This window comes from Mastomys coucha, unplaced genomic scaffold (genome assembly GCF_008632895.1).
Source record: "Mastomys coucha isolate ucsf_1 unplaced genomic scaffold, UCSF_Mcou_1 pScaffold22, whole genome shotgun sequence".
NCBI classification, from domain to species: Eukaryota; Metazoa; Chordata; class Mammalia; order Rodentia; family Muridae; genus Mastomys; species Mastomys coucha.
The window spans coordinates 220,187,903-220,200,972 of NW_022196905.1; the positions used below are offsets into that span (position 1 = coordinate 220,187,903).

General features: G+C 37.2%; 1 protein-coding gene across 23 annotated transcripts in view; it reads left to right on the forward strand.

The window, feature by feature from the left end:
• The window catches only part of Inpp4b (inositol polyphosphate-4-phosphatase type II B), a 752,337-nt gene that overhangs the window by 381,235 nt on the left and 358,032 nt on the right, over positions 1-13,070 (forward strand). For 21 of the 23 annotated variants that reach the window (XM_031340451.1, XM_031340446.1, XM_031340450.1 and 18 more), the window contains 2 exons: positions 8,652-8,862; positions 11,067-11,111. In XM_031340451.1, coding sequence (XP_031196311.1) covers positions 8,836-8,862; positions 11,067-11,111 — 72 coding nt within the window. In that variant the 5' untranslated portion in view covers positions 8,652-8,835. Of the gene's footprint in view, positions 1-6,420; positions 6,595-8,651; positions 8,863-11,066; positions 11,112-13,070 lie in introns of those variants that run through there. The other 2 variants (XM_031340460.1, XM_031340466.1) reach the window with 2 other exon arrangements.

Below are 13,070 nucleotides of genomic sequence, written 5' to 3' on the forward strand. Positions count from 1 at the left end.
GGAGTGTTTGGGAGGTGACCCCAGCCTTCTTCCGAGGAGTATTTGGGAGGTGACCCCAGCCTTCTTCCAAGGAGTGTTTGGGAGGTGACCCCAGCCTTCTTCGAGGAGTGTTTGGGATGTACATATTTTCTCATCCTTTTGCTACTTACGTATCTATGGTATCATACTAAAATGTAACAAAAATAGTTAAACATAGCTGTGAAATTGAGTTTGCATTTTCTATTCTGCATATCTTAGTTCTAAAAACAGGTGTGTGTATGTGAAACCAGTTGAAGTTAATATAACTAATTGATGTTTGGATTAAAACCATTGTGATCACTAGATCCCATATATACTAGTTTTTTCTGTTTTTAACAATTACACAGGCATTTTATATTTTATTCTATTATATCTCTATTATTAGCTTATCTCACACATTTAAATGTCATTAACGATACTCCAGGATTGCCGTATTCAGTGTAATTTTTCAGTGTCTACCTTCTAATGTGTTAGTAGAATAAGCATATTCTATGCTCTTAATATATAAGCAGTTCAATATATTCATCAGTACTTCTTGTGGTTTTTAGTGTTGGTTTCATATATATATTTTTATATATATGTATAACTTATAATTTATATTTATATATAATTTATATTTATATTTTAGAGCTTTCAACAAAAATACTTTTATATTATTTTTACTTTAAACTAGTGGTTGCTGTCATTGGCTTATAGGTCAAATCCAAACTATAGTGAGTTTTGTCTGTAAAGTTTATCAGTAGTATAATTTTATATATTATCAATGGGTGATTTTACATTGAAACATCTAAGTTTCAATGTAAGCATTCAAATGAGCATTTGCAACAAAAACAACAACAACAAATAAGGCCCACAAATCATTTGTTTTTTTCTTTAGTTTTGTTTTGTTCTTGGTGCCTCAGGACAAGCCCAGGACCTTGTATATTTATTGTATGCACAGACAACGTTCACCTCTGCCTTAGGCAATTACCTTTTGTCCTTATTAGAAGCCAGGGAGAATGAAGTTAACTTCTGTTTTCTTTGTGCCATCCTGGAGCTGCTCATTTATTTCAGAGGCCTGCCTGTGTCTGTTATGCTTCAAGAACTTCTCTTAAGGTTTTTGCAGCGCTGATAATGAGGTTGTCATTCATTATTTCTGGATAAGAGCTGTTAGCATACGTCAGTACTTAGCAGTTGCTTCCACCTTGTGTAGAATGCTGGGTTGGGGGTTTTCCAATTTCAGAACACAGAAGACATCATTCGTTCTTTTCTGCAATGCATAGGAGAAGTGTAGCCATTGGGTTTCTCAGCTTGTTATCTTTTGTTTGGACTGTTTCAGGTTTTCCCCTGTGATTGGTTTTCAATGCTATGAATAAAACTTATATTGGTGTGTGTGTGTGTGTGCACGCACATGTGCGTGAATGAGAGAGAGAGAGAGAGAGAAAGAGAGAGAGAGAGAGAGAGAGAGAGAGAGAGAGAGAGAGAGAGAGAAAGAGAGAGAGAGAGAGAGATACACAGAGAGAGATGCCTGTGACTTACTGGTGTGTAGGGGATATTATCTTGCTTGATGTTTGCTGAGATATGTGTTATGTGTTTCGATCCCCTTAAACATTTTTTGGAGCAATTTCAGTCAGTTCTGCCTCAAATATTTGCTCTGGTCTCTCCTCTGTGAGTCAGATAGCATGTGCTTTGTGTTGTCACCCACATGTTACCAGTCTCTGCTTTCCGTGTCTCTGTTTGGGTGCATTCTACTGACTTACTTTCTGTTTTCCTAGCTTGTAGGTTCTGACACAGTTATACATCAGCCTGCCAGAGACAGCCTTCATTGTGCTACTCAGTGTATTTTACATTCTTAATATTTATTTTCTCTTGCTGTTTCTGTCTTTGCTAACATTCCATATGTGGTTATGTAGAATTTTCTGCTATAGCCCTCAGAACGATCTCTTTCGATTCAGTTTTAGATAATTTTAGCATCTGTACACTGTCTGGATCTGGCTTTTTTGATGACATCCTTACATTTTCTCTTAAGAGAGTTTTCTTGTTTTAGTTCCTTCTCCCTGCTTCTTCTGTTCTTCCCCTTGCTCTTCCCATTCTCCTCCTCCTCTTCTTTTTCTTCTTCTCCTTTCCTGTTTCTTCCTTCCTCTCCTTGCTCATTTCCCTTTTCTGTGTGCCATGTAGAACAGTTGAATCTAGCAAAAGAGAGTTCATGGCTAGAGGTGGACGTCCCAGTTATCCTTCTAAGCCTTAAGTATTTGTACAGAGGAGGCATAATCAGTCTAGGAAGGAACTTAGCAGAGCTTCAGTATAATTCCTGTGATGATCCTCAGTGCTTAACTAAACTAATGACATGTTCTTTTGGTGTTGCTATTACTTAGGAGAGGTAGGGATGAATGGATGGAAACTTTGCTCTCTGCTCTCAACTTCATGCTTTTGCTGAAAGAGAAGTTCACTGTTCAGTGCTGCTGTGTCTCTAATAGTGGTGTGTAGGTAGTGTGTTAGCACTCTGTTGTCTGTTGTGATGTAGAAGTCAGGTAGGGATGTCCTCTGCTCTCTTCTTAGAGCCCTCACCTTAGATAGTAAGCCCTTTGATATTGGGGCACAGTAATAAAGTATCTGATAGTCCTTACTGACCCTGTCTCCCAAGATTTCCCCCTCTCTTCCTGTTTCCACTCCATAATTGCAATGGGTATAGGTGTGTAGCCTCATGGACTGGGACTGCCATTTCTACACTGTTGGGATGTGATTAGAGTAGTGCTCTATTCTTTTCCCGAGGTGACTGCTCTTCCTCCCATGGGCATGTTTCACAAAGAGGTATGGTCTCTACACACCCACTCAGCTCTGTGTTTTTTTTTTTTTATGAGCATCTGAGTGATGCCTAAGGCAGAGAACCTTTTAATGAGTTTAGATGACCCTTGACTTTTGAGTCTTATCTACCTGATGCTGCCTCTGAACTATTAGTAATTCCTCAAACATTCTGGCTGAGTTGTTACTGTCAGTGTGTGGTCTGGCATTCTTCTCCTCATTTTTGGTCTCATGGAGGCTACTGTGTTTTCTAGATTCGGATTGATTGATGGCCTTTCAACTTTTTTGGAAAGCTTTGATCGTGTACATTACTGGCTTTTTCTTGATTATAGGGTAAGGCTCTTTCTTTTAAGTCTTTACAAATGCAAGCTCAAAAGTTCTGTGTCTATTTTCTAGGTGTGTGTTCTGTTTTCCCATTGCTATGGTATTGTTCACAGACCATTTTTCTTTTAGTGTTGATGGATCCCTTAGGTTTGTATTACTCTGATAACACACCCTGACCAAAATCAACTTAAGGAAGGGTTTCCTTCAGTGTATAGGTGCTGATCATAGGACCCAGGAAGGTATACGTCAAGGTAGGGACTCAAGGCAGGACTCTGGAGGAAGAACTAAAGCAGAGACCATGAGAGAATGCTGCTTATTGTCTTGGTCTTTAATAGTTTTCCCAGCCTGCTTTCTTGGTCACCCCAGGGCCACATGTCCAGTGTTGGCACTGTCTATGGTGTCCTACATCAATCGATAATGAAGAAATGGTCTCACAGACTTGACCACAGGTCAGTTTTATGGAGTCATTTTCTCAATTATGATTCCTTCTTCATAGATATGTCGAGGTTTTTTTCAAGTTGAAGAATAGTAATTCAAAATGTGGATTTATTCACCTTTATGTATATGGTCAGAGCTTTTCAAAGTGGATTGGGAAATTTTCCCTATATTTAACTTATGGATATATGAATATGTCTTTTTCTTAACAAGAAGTCAGGTCATTGTGGGGAGCATACTAAAGTTCCTACACCTTCCTGTGAGATCCTTGTCTCATTGTCACTATCCGATCATTTCCCTTTCTTATACCAGGCTTTTTGTTTTATACCTTCTTACCATTTTCTGTATTCTGCCTTCCATCAGTTGCTCTCATATCTGCCCATCAAAATAGCCCAATCTCTACCCAATGGCCCTAGTTCATAACAGAAAGCATTTCAACAGAATAATGGCAGCATTCCATTGTTTGCTTCTGTATTCCAGTCTCTAGATTTCCTAGTAACCTTTTATGCTTTGTTTTCCTAGGAGTCACTAGTTATCCCCGTAAATATTTTTGTGTCTTATGAATGATTCTCTAAATCTTTCTTGTCATTCTATGCATTTTTTCCAGCAAATTTATGCATTAAATTGTCTTAGCCATTAACCCATGTTTCCAAATGTGTGTGTGTATGTGTGTGAGTGTGGGTGTATGTGTGTACCTGTGTGTATTTCCCTAGCCTGAGTCTCTATACACTATATTCAAGCTCTTTCTAAGTTGTTCCCCTAGAACCACATGCTTAAATTGAAATCTACTTCTTTGGCTAATTGTTGCCTTGTTTATTCTCTGGAAGCTTCAGTTGTTTACAAATTCAATATTACTCCTATTTCCACTAGTGCTACTCTAATATGACACCAAATTCTATCAAGACCAATAATTATGTATACAAATTTCCTTTGAAATTTGGCTGTCTTTTCTATGGCAGATTTTCTTTGTTGGTATAAATTCTCACTTTATTTTTATTTTTCTTGACTATTAAATTCACCTATAACTAAGATGATTTTCTTATCATTGCCATTGTTCAGCATTTTAGAACCATGGTGAATGTTCTACAGTTCAACTGTGGTATATACTTGATATGGTTAGTTTCTTCCTTTTCTACCTAGTTTGGTCTCTAGACCCTTTTATTACCTAATCACTCAGTGTTGTGTACTTTTAGTCTGGAAGCAATTTAAATTTCTTTAAAAAAAACTGTCATGAAAACAAGAATAAACAAAATCTTCATGTTACATGTTAGGAGATCTTTCATGAACTCTGTGTGAATTGGAATGAGGCCAAAGAATGAACTTGAAGGTGGCTTTCCTATACTTAGGATGAATGGCAGGCCATCAGAGTGTTTATCCCCTCTGACCCCGTCTGCCTTTTGGGACTTTCAAGTTCAAGAGTGGAGTAAAACTTCCCTATCTGATCACACAATCTGATCACACAATACTCTTGTTATACCTCCAGTTACAGCTTTATACAAATCCAGAGTGCTTAACCAAGTGTATTCACATAATATAGAGTAAAAGAGAATGTTGCCACGGACTGGGTTCGTTGCAGGGACCTCTTGTTCCGCAGGATGAGAGTTCTGGTCAGGTGGGCAAAAAAATTCGGTGAGTGATAAACAGCGTTGACACAAAGAAGTGTGGGATCTGAGCGTATTTCTCAAAAATGGCCTGAGGCTTTTACAGATGAAAAATCGGGCAGCTCAGTAGTCGAGGTACATCTGAGGCCATCTAAAACACACTGGGTCTAAAACAGCAGTCATCTTCTCTTGACTAGTACAGCACCCCCGGGCTCCGAGCATACTAGGGCCGCATGGACCCGGCAGGAGTCCTGGGGGGCTGCGGGTGCTCCAGCCAGGAGGACAGAGGCTCAAATCTCGATTCTAGAATGCTCACTGCTGCACACTGTCTCACACATACACAGTCTGCTCAAAGTCCTGCCCATCCTTAGTAAAACGCCCACTATGCTAATCTTCTGGGCTAGTAGAGACATATCTCTTTCTTGCTAATTCCTAGAGTGGTTCAGCTGTAGTATGTGACTGAGAATGAGGATATTAGTTAAACTTGCCCTGGTCAGCAAACTACAATGCTCTATTCCCTTCATTATTTCCCTAACAACGCCAGGGGCAATTAGTCTGAATGGGTGACATACTTGCGAAATTCCAGACCGAGAATCAGCTCAGCACCGATTAGGATTAGTTGGAACATTGTGGGGCCCGGGAAACATTGTTCAATTTAGTTTGGCTATAATGAAATATTTCTTAGGATACCTTTATGCCTGAATAAAGAAAGCATGTAGATCTCTCCACAGACTTTAGCAGAGACCAATCTGGAACACATCAAAACTAGATGTCAGCAACTGACCACCTCAGGAGACTGGCTCTCTGTGAAGCGTACACCTTTAGACCTGTCATGCAGACACAACTGAAGTAGACAAGTGCTGCATGACAGAATGTGAGCACATTTTCCGTCATCAAACTCTGTTGTCTTTCTCTTCTGTCTTTGCTCAGTCTCTGTAGATAGATGGTACAGTTTGATACAACTAAATTGTATCATTTAATTGCAAAACAAGTATCTTTACTATACTCTCTAAATGTAATCACCAAAAGACCTGATTCCTCTATATTTCTTTTATATTTTTTGTAATTTTTATTAAATTTTCATTGTTTTTTTTTCTAGAACTTTAAAAAAAAAACATTTCCCAGATTTGACAAGACTACATTGACATTAGACAGTATGGTAGAAAGGATGCTGTCTAAAACATAGGGCAATTGCTAAGTTCAATTACTTAGTATTATGCCCTGCACCCATTACTTACCTTCAGCACTCTGTCTTGACCAGATGGTGTCGTTTGGTCTGCCTTCACTAATGAATGACCAGCATCACACAACAACCCTGTAATGGTGAAGGTGTCTCACATTGCCGTCCACTTGGAAGGCCTCTGCTTGTGTGTGTGGTCAGTCTCCTCCTAATTAAGCGGAATGCCTTTTAATGACTTTTTCACTTAGTTGTGAGGTATGTAAAGTACTTAACAACGGTTATTACGTAGTCTATGAGAAATATTGTTTAATTAAACGTAACTTGATGAAGCTACCGGTCATTTATCCTCCTCTGATGGTGGGCGCAGGAGAGAACACACAGTCCTTTGCAGCTGTTCTGTAGTACAACTATGCATTTCATTCACTGCTTTTCTGAGTAACTCTAAAAGACATGAGCTGGGCTGAAGAGTTGTGATGCTTAAAGACAGACTTAAATAATGTGCGATATGCAGAAACAACCGTTTGTGTGTGATCAGCAAAACAGAACACTTCCAAAAAGGCACAGAATAGAAAGCCAGCCACAGCAGTCGGTAAATACTTTCTGCAACACCTGGAAAGTCAGTGAGTTTCCTGGAGCTTTGCTATTGATATGAAGTGTATATCTCAATCGCAAGGATCAAATCTTAAGCTATTCTTTAGTGCAACAAAAGAAGAATGAAAATAGGACCCTGGGCTCAGCAGTAGCACTTGCCATTCCTGTGAGTACTGTTTTCCTTTGCTGCATTTGTTTTGAGCAGATAGATGATATGGTCAAAGGGGACCATGGCAACAGGAGCACAGATGCATCTAACTCTATTCTTCTCCTGTCTCTCCCCATCACACAAGTGCACATGTACCTGCGCTAGCATTTATTTTATCAATTATTTCACACTTACTGTGCTGAATGGCTATTATATCAAGGATTCATATTATCTTGTATGGGTCTTTCAAGTTTTTTTTTAAATGACTGATCAGGATTAAGGGTTGTGTATTTAATTAAAATATTCTAAGGAGTTTGATAAAGTCCTTATCAGAATGGTACCAGAGAATTATCAGGTTTTGGGGAGACTATGCAATGAGTATATGTGTATTTGTCAGAAAAGAATCATAATTGTAATAGCCCAAAAAGAAGGTAGAAAGAATTTTCTTAATTAAAAAATATTTTTGAAAGTGATGTTTACAATCTAACTGATGTAAATGGTTCTTTACCTCAGATAATATTCTCAGTGCTAATGACTTTAAGAACCAAATAGTTACTTTGTAATACTTTCTAAAGATTCAGGTTTCTTTCCCCCATGTAATTGTTGCCAGCTGATTTCTAAGAACTAAAGCTGAATCTTAAATGAAGCCACTTTGTTAAGGACAACAGAAAGAGGGAGTGTTGATTTGTGGATTTTGAGGTCACATCAATATTCTGAGCCAAAGTTATTGGCTGGTATCTCATTAAGCATCACTGTGTAGGCATGTAAAGATTTTTGCACATTTTAATTCAGCTGGTAACTTGATTTAAAACATTGATTTTTTTCAATGTTTTATATCAACATGAATTTGTAACTATTTAAAGCTTTCTACAGCAGGGTTCTAAATCAGGGTGGTGCATCCTCTCTTTGTGTGGATTGCCATCAGTTTTCTGTTGCTTTCATTTTTCCTTGAGCTTCATCTTTGGAGAATTATTTTTCATTCTTTTTACACCATACTCTGATCATTAAGCAATTAAACCACTATCAGACAGAACAGTAGGAGACCCTGAGGAAAGTAACAAGTTTGGGAAGGCTCCTGTTCAACTTGTTGCCCCTTCTTAGAAGAAAAATGCATGCCAAATTATAGTTATGTGCTTGTGACTAGTTCTCTGACAAGAGGATAGAGGAACCTAAGGGACATAAAGGGAGATTCAGTGGAAGGAGTCACAGTGATGGTCATGGTGGCAACACAGGTAAATTTCTTGACAGGAAGCCATCTGTTCCTACTACCCACTCTATTTGGTGCACATTAAGTTAACAACCCTGTGTCTATATTATAGCTCAGAAAATTAAATTGGAGGGATGAGTATCCCTTTCTGAAAATTTAGAAATTTCTCACATGACTGCAATAATCCTTCTGAAAATACTAACTTAGCCTAGGGCTTCCAGTGTTCTTCCAGCTTGGCTCTGAAAGTGTCACAGGGCTGGGCATGAAGGCAATTTGAAACTACTTGTACTTTATATATTGATTCTTAGCTTTGAATTGAGATCTAAAATGGCAGCAGTGTTTAATATTGATATTTTCTATATTCAGAATTTCACAGTGGAATATTAGATCGTTAATGTGAAGATACGCCAACATTAAACCTGAACTCATTATCTGGTACCATTTGAAAAAGACACCGTGGAGAATAAGTCAGTTGTGAGGTGGATCATGGAAATCAAAGAGGAAGGAACATCAGAAGAAGGCCAGCATTTTCTTCCCGCAGCTCAGGCAAATGACCCTGAGGACATTCGGTTTACCAGTAAGTGTGTGTGTGTGTTCCCATGCTCTGTCCTGTAGGTCTCTAAAGAGCCACTGTGTTAATAAAACAAATACCCCTGTGCATTCGCAGAAAGCTGGGTTCCACCAAATGCCATGAGATTACCTCATTTCTTTCCCATTTCCTCTCTGTGCTTTAAGTTGAACATGCACGACAGTACTCTCATCTTTTATCTTGGGTGAGACAGATGATAGGTCATGGACCAGCATCAAATGATAAAATTTCCAATGCGTATTAAATACTGATAAATATATTTTATGGGCTCTTTTCAGATGCTAATCATATTTAAGGAGAGTTCCCATTTGGTATTTATTTATTCTTATAGAGAATTAATATTTTAGAAGCTAGACATGTTTAAGACCAAAAGATATTTAAGCTGAAAGCATTAGTGAAAAATGTTGCACAAGAACCTTTGCCTTAGTGCTTTAGCAGAGACCACTAATTCACATAACAGAGAAAGCTTAGAGATTTGGCTGAGATTTACATCTGAACATTGGAATCAGTTTTTGTGCTACTCATGTAATTAAGAAGTGTAAGAATATGCTACGCTTTCGCCTCTGCTTAAATTATAGGGTTTCCATTTGTTCTCTAGAATCAACGGTGTCCTTTCTTTCAGTGTTCCTTTTACCTATTTTTTAATACTAGCAAATATATGCCTAGCCTCATTAAATTTATAGCCTGAAAATTATCTTCAAAAAATTGTATTGGTTGGGTGCATTGAATTTAGTGTCGAAGCTTAGAACAGAGTTAATTATTAGTATCAAAAACAAAAACAACAAACAAAAACAAAAAACACTATACTATTTGATTTTCAGAAAAACATATCTAATGATTCTAGCCTCTGTTAGATAGTCTAACATTGTTAACGGAAACATTTTTAAATGTCAGCAGAAGGGAAAAAAATAAATGGTTGCTGTGCAAAACCAAAACAGAACAAAAATGCTAACTCTGTAAATAAAATAGATATTCCATTTGGTTCAAAAAGGTGGTTTTAAAAATAGCTTATTGATCAAATGCCAGTTAATTTAGACAATCTTTGAGAAATACATAATCAAAGCCTGGAGCTTTACATTTATTGTCAAGTGACAAAATTTCTTATGTTTTACTTTTATTTTGGCTACTTTTGAGTTTTAAAAAATGGTATGTCATTCATTCACACTCTCTCTATGCTTGTTGGGGTTTCTATCGACTATCTACCTCCCACAATGTGTTACTGCAAACTGACCATTCTGCTTCCCAACCTACCCACATTTGTAGACACCTGTTCTGAGACCTGCTTCAGCACTTTTGCTTCATCTTAAATCATTTTATATGCTGCCTTCGTTTTGAAATATCACTGACAAAAGCAGTAGAAGTATTGGTAGATTTTTAAAAACAATATCCCTATCACTTGATTTTGCCAAATGAAGACTCAGGAACCAGATGCTGGGGTGAAAGCATGCTAGCTCAGAGAGGCAGAGAAAACACCCAGCTGACCTAATGCCTCAACCATCCTCCCAGAAGAACCAGTTTTTCTTCTCCACAGTGTCTTAGAAACCTTATAATGGAATGTCCCTCTTTCTACTTCCAGTTCGTCTCTCTATCCATTCTGCTAATTTCCTTTCACTTTCTATTGTTTTTATCCTTTGTTCATAACCTCTCAACTGATTGCTTGGTCTGCCCCTTGACCTATGGTTGGCTTTATTTAGTCTTGTTTACAGTAGACAGAAAGCTCTAGATTCAAGGTGTGTACTAGGGCTGAGCTACACCACAACTAGAAACAGGGTTTTCCAGCACACAATTTCACAGTGTAATCAAATACCTTGCAACACTCTCGGATTCAAGGTAGATGCTACTGCTCAATCACACCACTACAGACAGGCTTTTTGAGTATACAATTTCAGGGAATCACACTATGATCAGATATCCTACAACAAGTATTGAGCAAAATATTGTTGAAATAACCAATAAGCAAAATAACCAACCCCATACCCATGCCTACTAGAAGTTGGCTTTTTAATTTCCATTGAGTTTACAATGAATAGAGTGACTTCACCAGAGAAATCATCACGATTAGCCTGATAATTTATTTTTATCCATTCTCCAAAAATGTATGTACATATTTGGTTTGGTGAAACAGTACAAATGCTATTTTAGTACTTATAATGCATAATTTTAAAACCTAAACTTATTCTTACTATTTTTAGGCATTCAGAAGATTCCCAATGAGCCACAGTTGGAATTCATTCTTGGTAAGGAATTCTACCTTATTTTTAGCAAGCAATAGAATGAGAATTTGTGCAGACATTCACTAATTATGGTTGTATTATTTGTACCATTATATTTTACTTTAAAAACATTGTTCTAGTAAAAGTCTTTCCATAACATAGTAATTATTTTCCTCAACTTGTACTAATAAATAATCTAGGGTTGATGCCTAGACCCATTAGGTGCCACAATAGTGTATATTTTCTTTTGAGCTAAACTTTTTAAATTAACACATGCATATATTCAAATTGGTACCCTGGGATGAGGTATATTTTGCATATAAGTAGAGATATTTTCTATAGATTGAGAGATTTAAAATATAGATAAACTGATCTGAGTCTTAGTGAAGTCTCATTTTTTTTAGGTACACACACTTTCATTAATTATGTAGCAAATTTGTAGCCTGTGGTCAATGTATTTCATTTTGAGTATACCTTTATGAGATGATGATTGTGAGCATCCTTGTTTGTTGCTTTTTGCCAAAAGGGTATATGGCAACTAAACATTCTGGATTGGAATTTCTAGATATTGAGAAAAGGGCAAACTCGTGAAAACTCAAGAAATGCTGATGGAAAAGCTGATAAAGCTGTATTTTGCTTTTTTTTTTAAGTTTTGAGATGGTTTTGGACATAGAAAGAAGCTGTTTTCAGGAAGCAAATGAGAGGCAAAGGAGATGAAGGTGTCCTTACACCCCGACGAGAGCTCAGCTCTTCTTCAGCACCTGTCTACCTTCCATTTGAAGTTAATTTTAAAGAAAATAAAACCTTTCTTTTAGGCTTTCTGGAAATTTGTTAAAGATGGTTAATTTTATGGTATAAAATAGTAAGAAATACCTAATAGCAGAACATACATTTATCAAAGATACTCAGTGTGGATGGAATTGGAGATTTAGAAGATGAATGTTTCAATCCATCAGCTTCAAAGCATGTGAAGATTCCCAACACTTGCATTTCTTACAGACCATTTTTTTACTGTACCCAAAAGGATGTCATGAAGAGCCTTGCCTTCAGGGTATTAGTCTGTTCATTTCCCCCCCCCCCCGACTTTTTTTTTAATTCCAAAAATTTTTGGCTCTAAATACATCATTAAACATTTTAGAGTGAATAAGATAATAAGAATTCTCAAACTATCCTTATTGTTATTAAAGAAATGCATAGTCACTTAATTAAAATAAAAAAGAACAAACTCAAGAACAATATAGAATATTGAACAAGAGAGGAGAATATAGAACAATATAAAACACAGAACAAGAGAGGAGACCTTTTCGCTATTCCAATATTTTGATATTTGATTCATTATCCTTAACCAAGATGTTGAAGTAACTTGGAAATTTCAACAGCTTAGCTTTATAAAGTGGGAAATCAGGCATACTTGTTATCTAGACAGGTGATTTACTGGTTTGCATAAGTTATTTCATGTGAAAACTTGTTTTACAGTGATGTCTGTGTTGGTATAATATCATTTTCTCTTTCTGGAATGTCCCTGCTACATCTTTATTCAAGTAAATGAGGTCGGGGATTCTTGGTCAATCAAACAAGCTGATAGGCTAAAGATATCTTGATAGAGACAGATAAGAATGCTCCGAGAAAGCACTCTGTCCACCACTAACTGCATATCCAATGAGTGACTGGAGCTAAATGAAGTAATTTACCCTTACAGCTGGGAGACTGCAAACACATTTGTTTCCTTGTCTTCCCACATGTACAGCAGTCTTTTACTTTCACAAAGAAAGAAATAATTAAAAACCCCAGGGAATTCTGATTCTATTAAACAATTTAATAAAATCATTTCTGTTTTAGCAAATCTAACACACACACACACATGCACACATGCACACAGGAACATTTGGACAAAATGTACTTCTTTAAAACAAATAGTGGGCCGGGCGGTGGTGGCGCACGCCTTTAATCCCAGCACTTGGGAGGCAGAGGCAGGCGGATTTC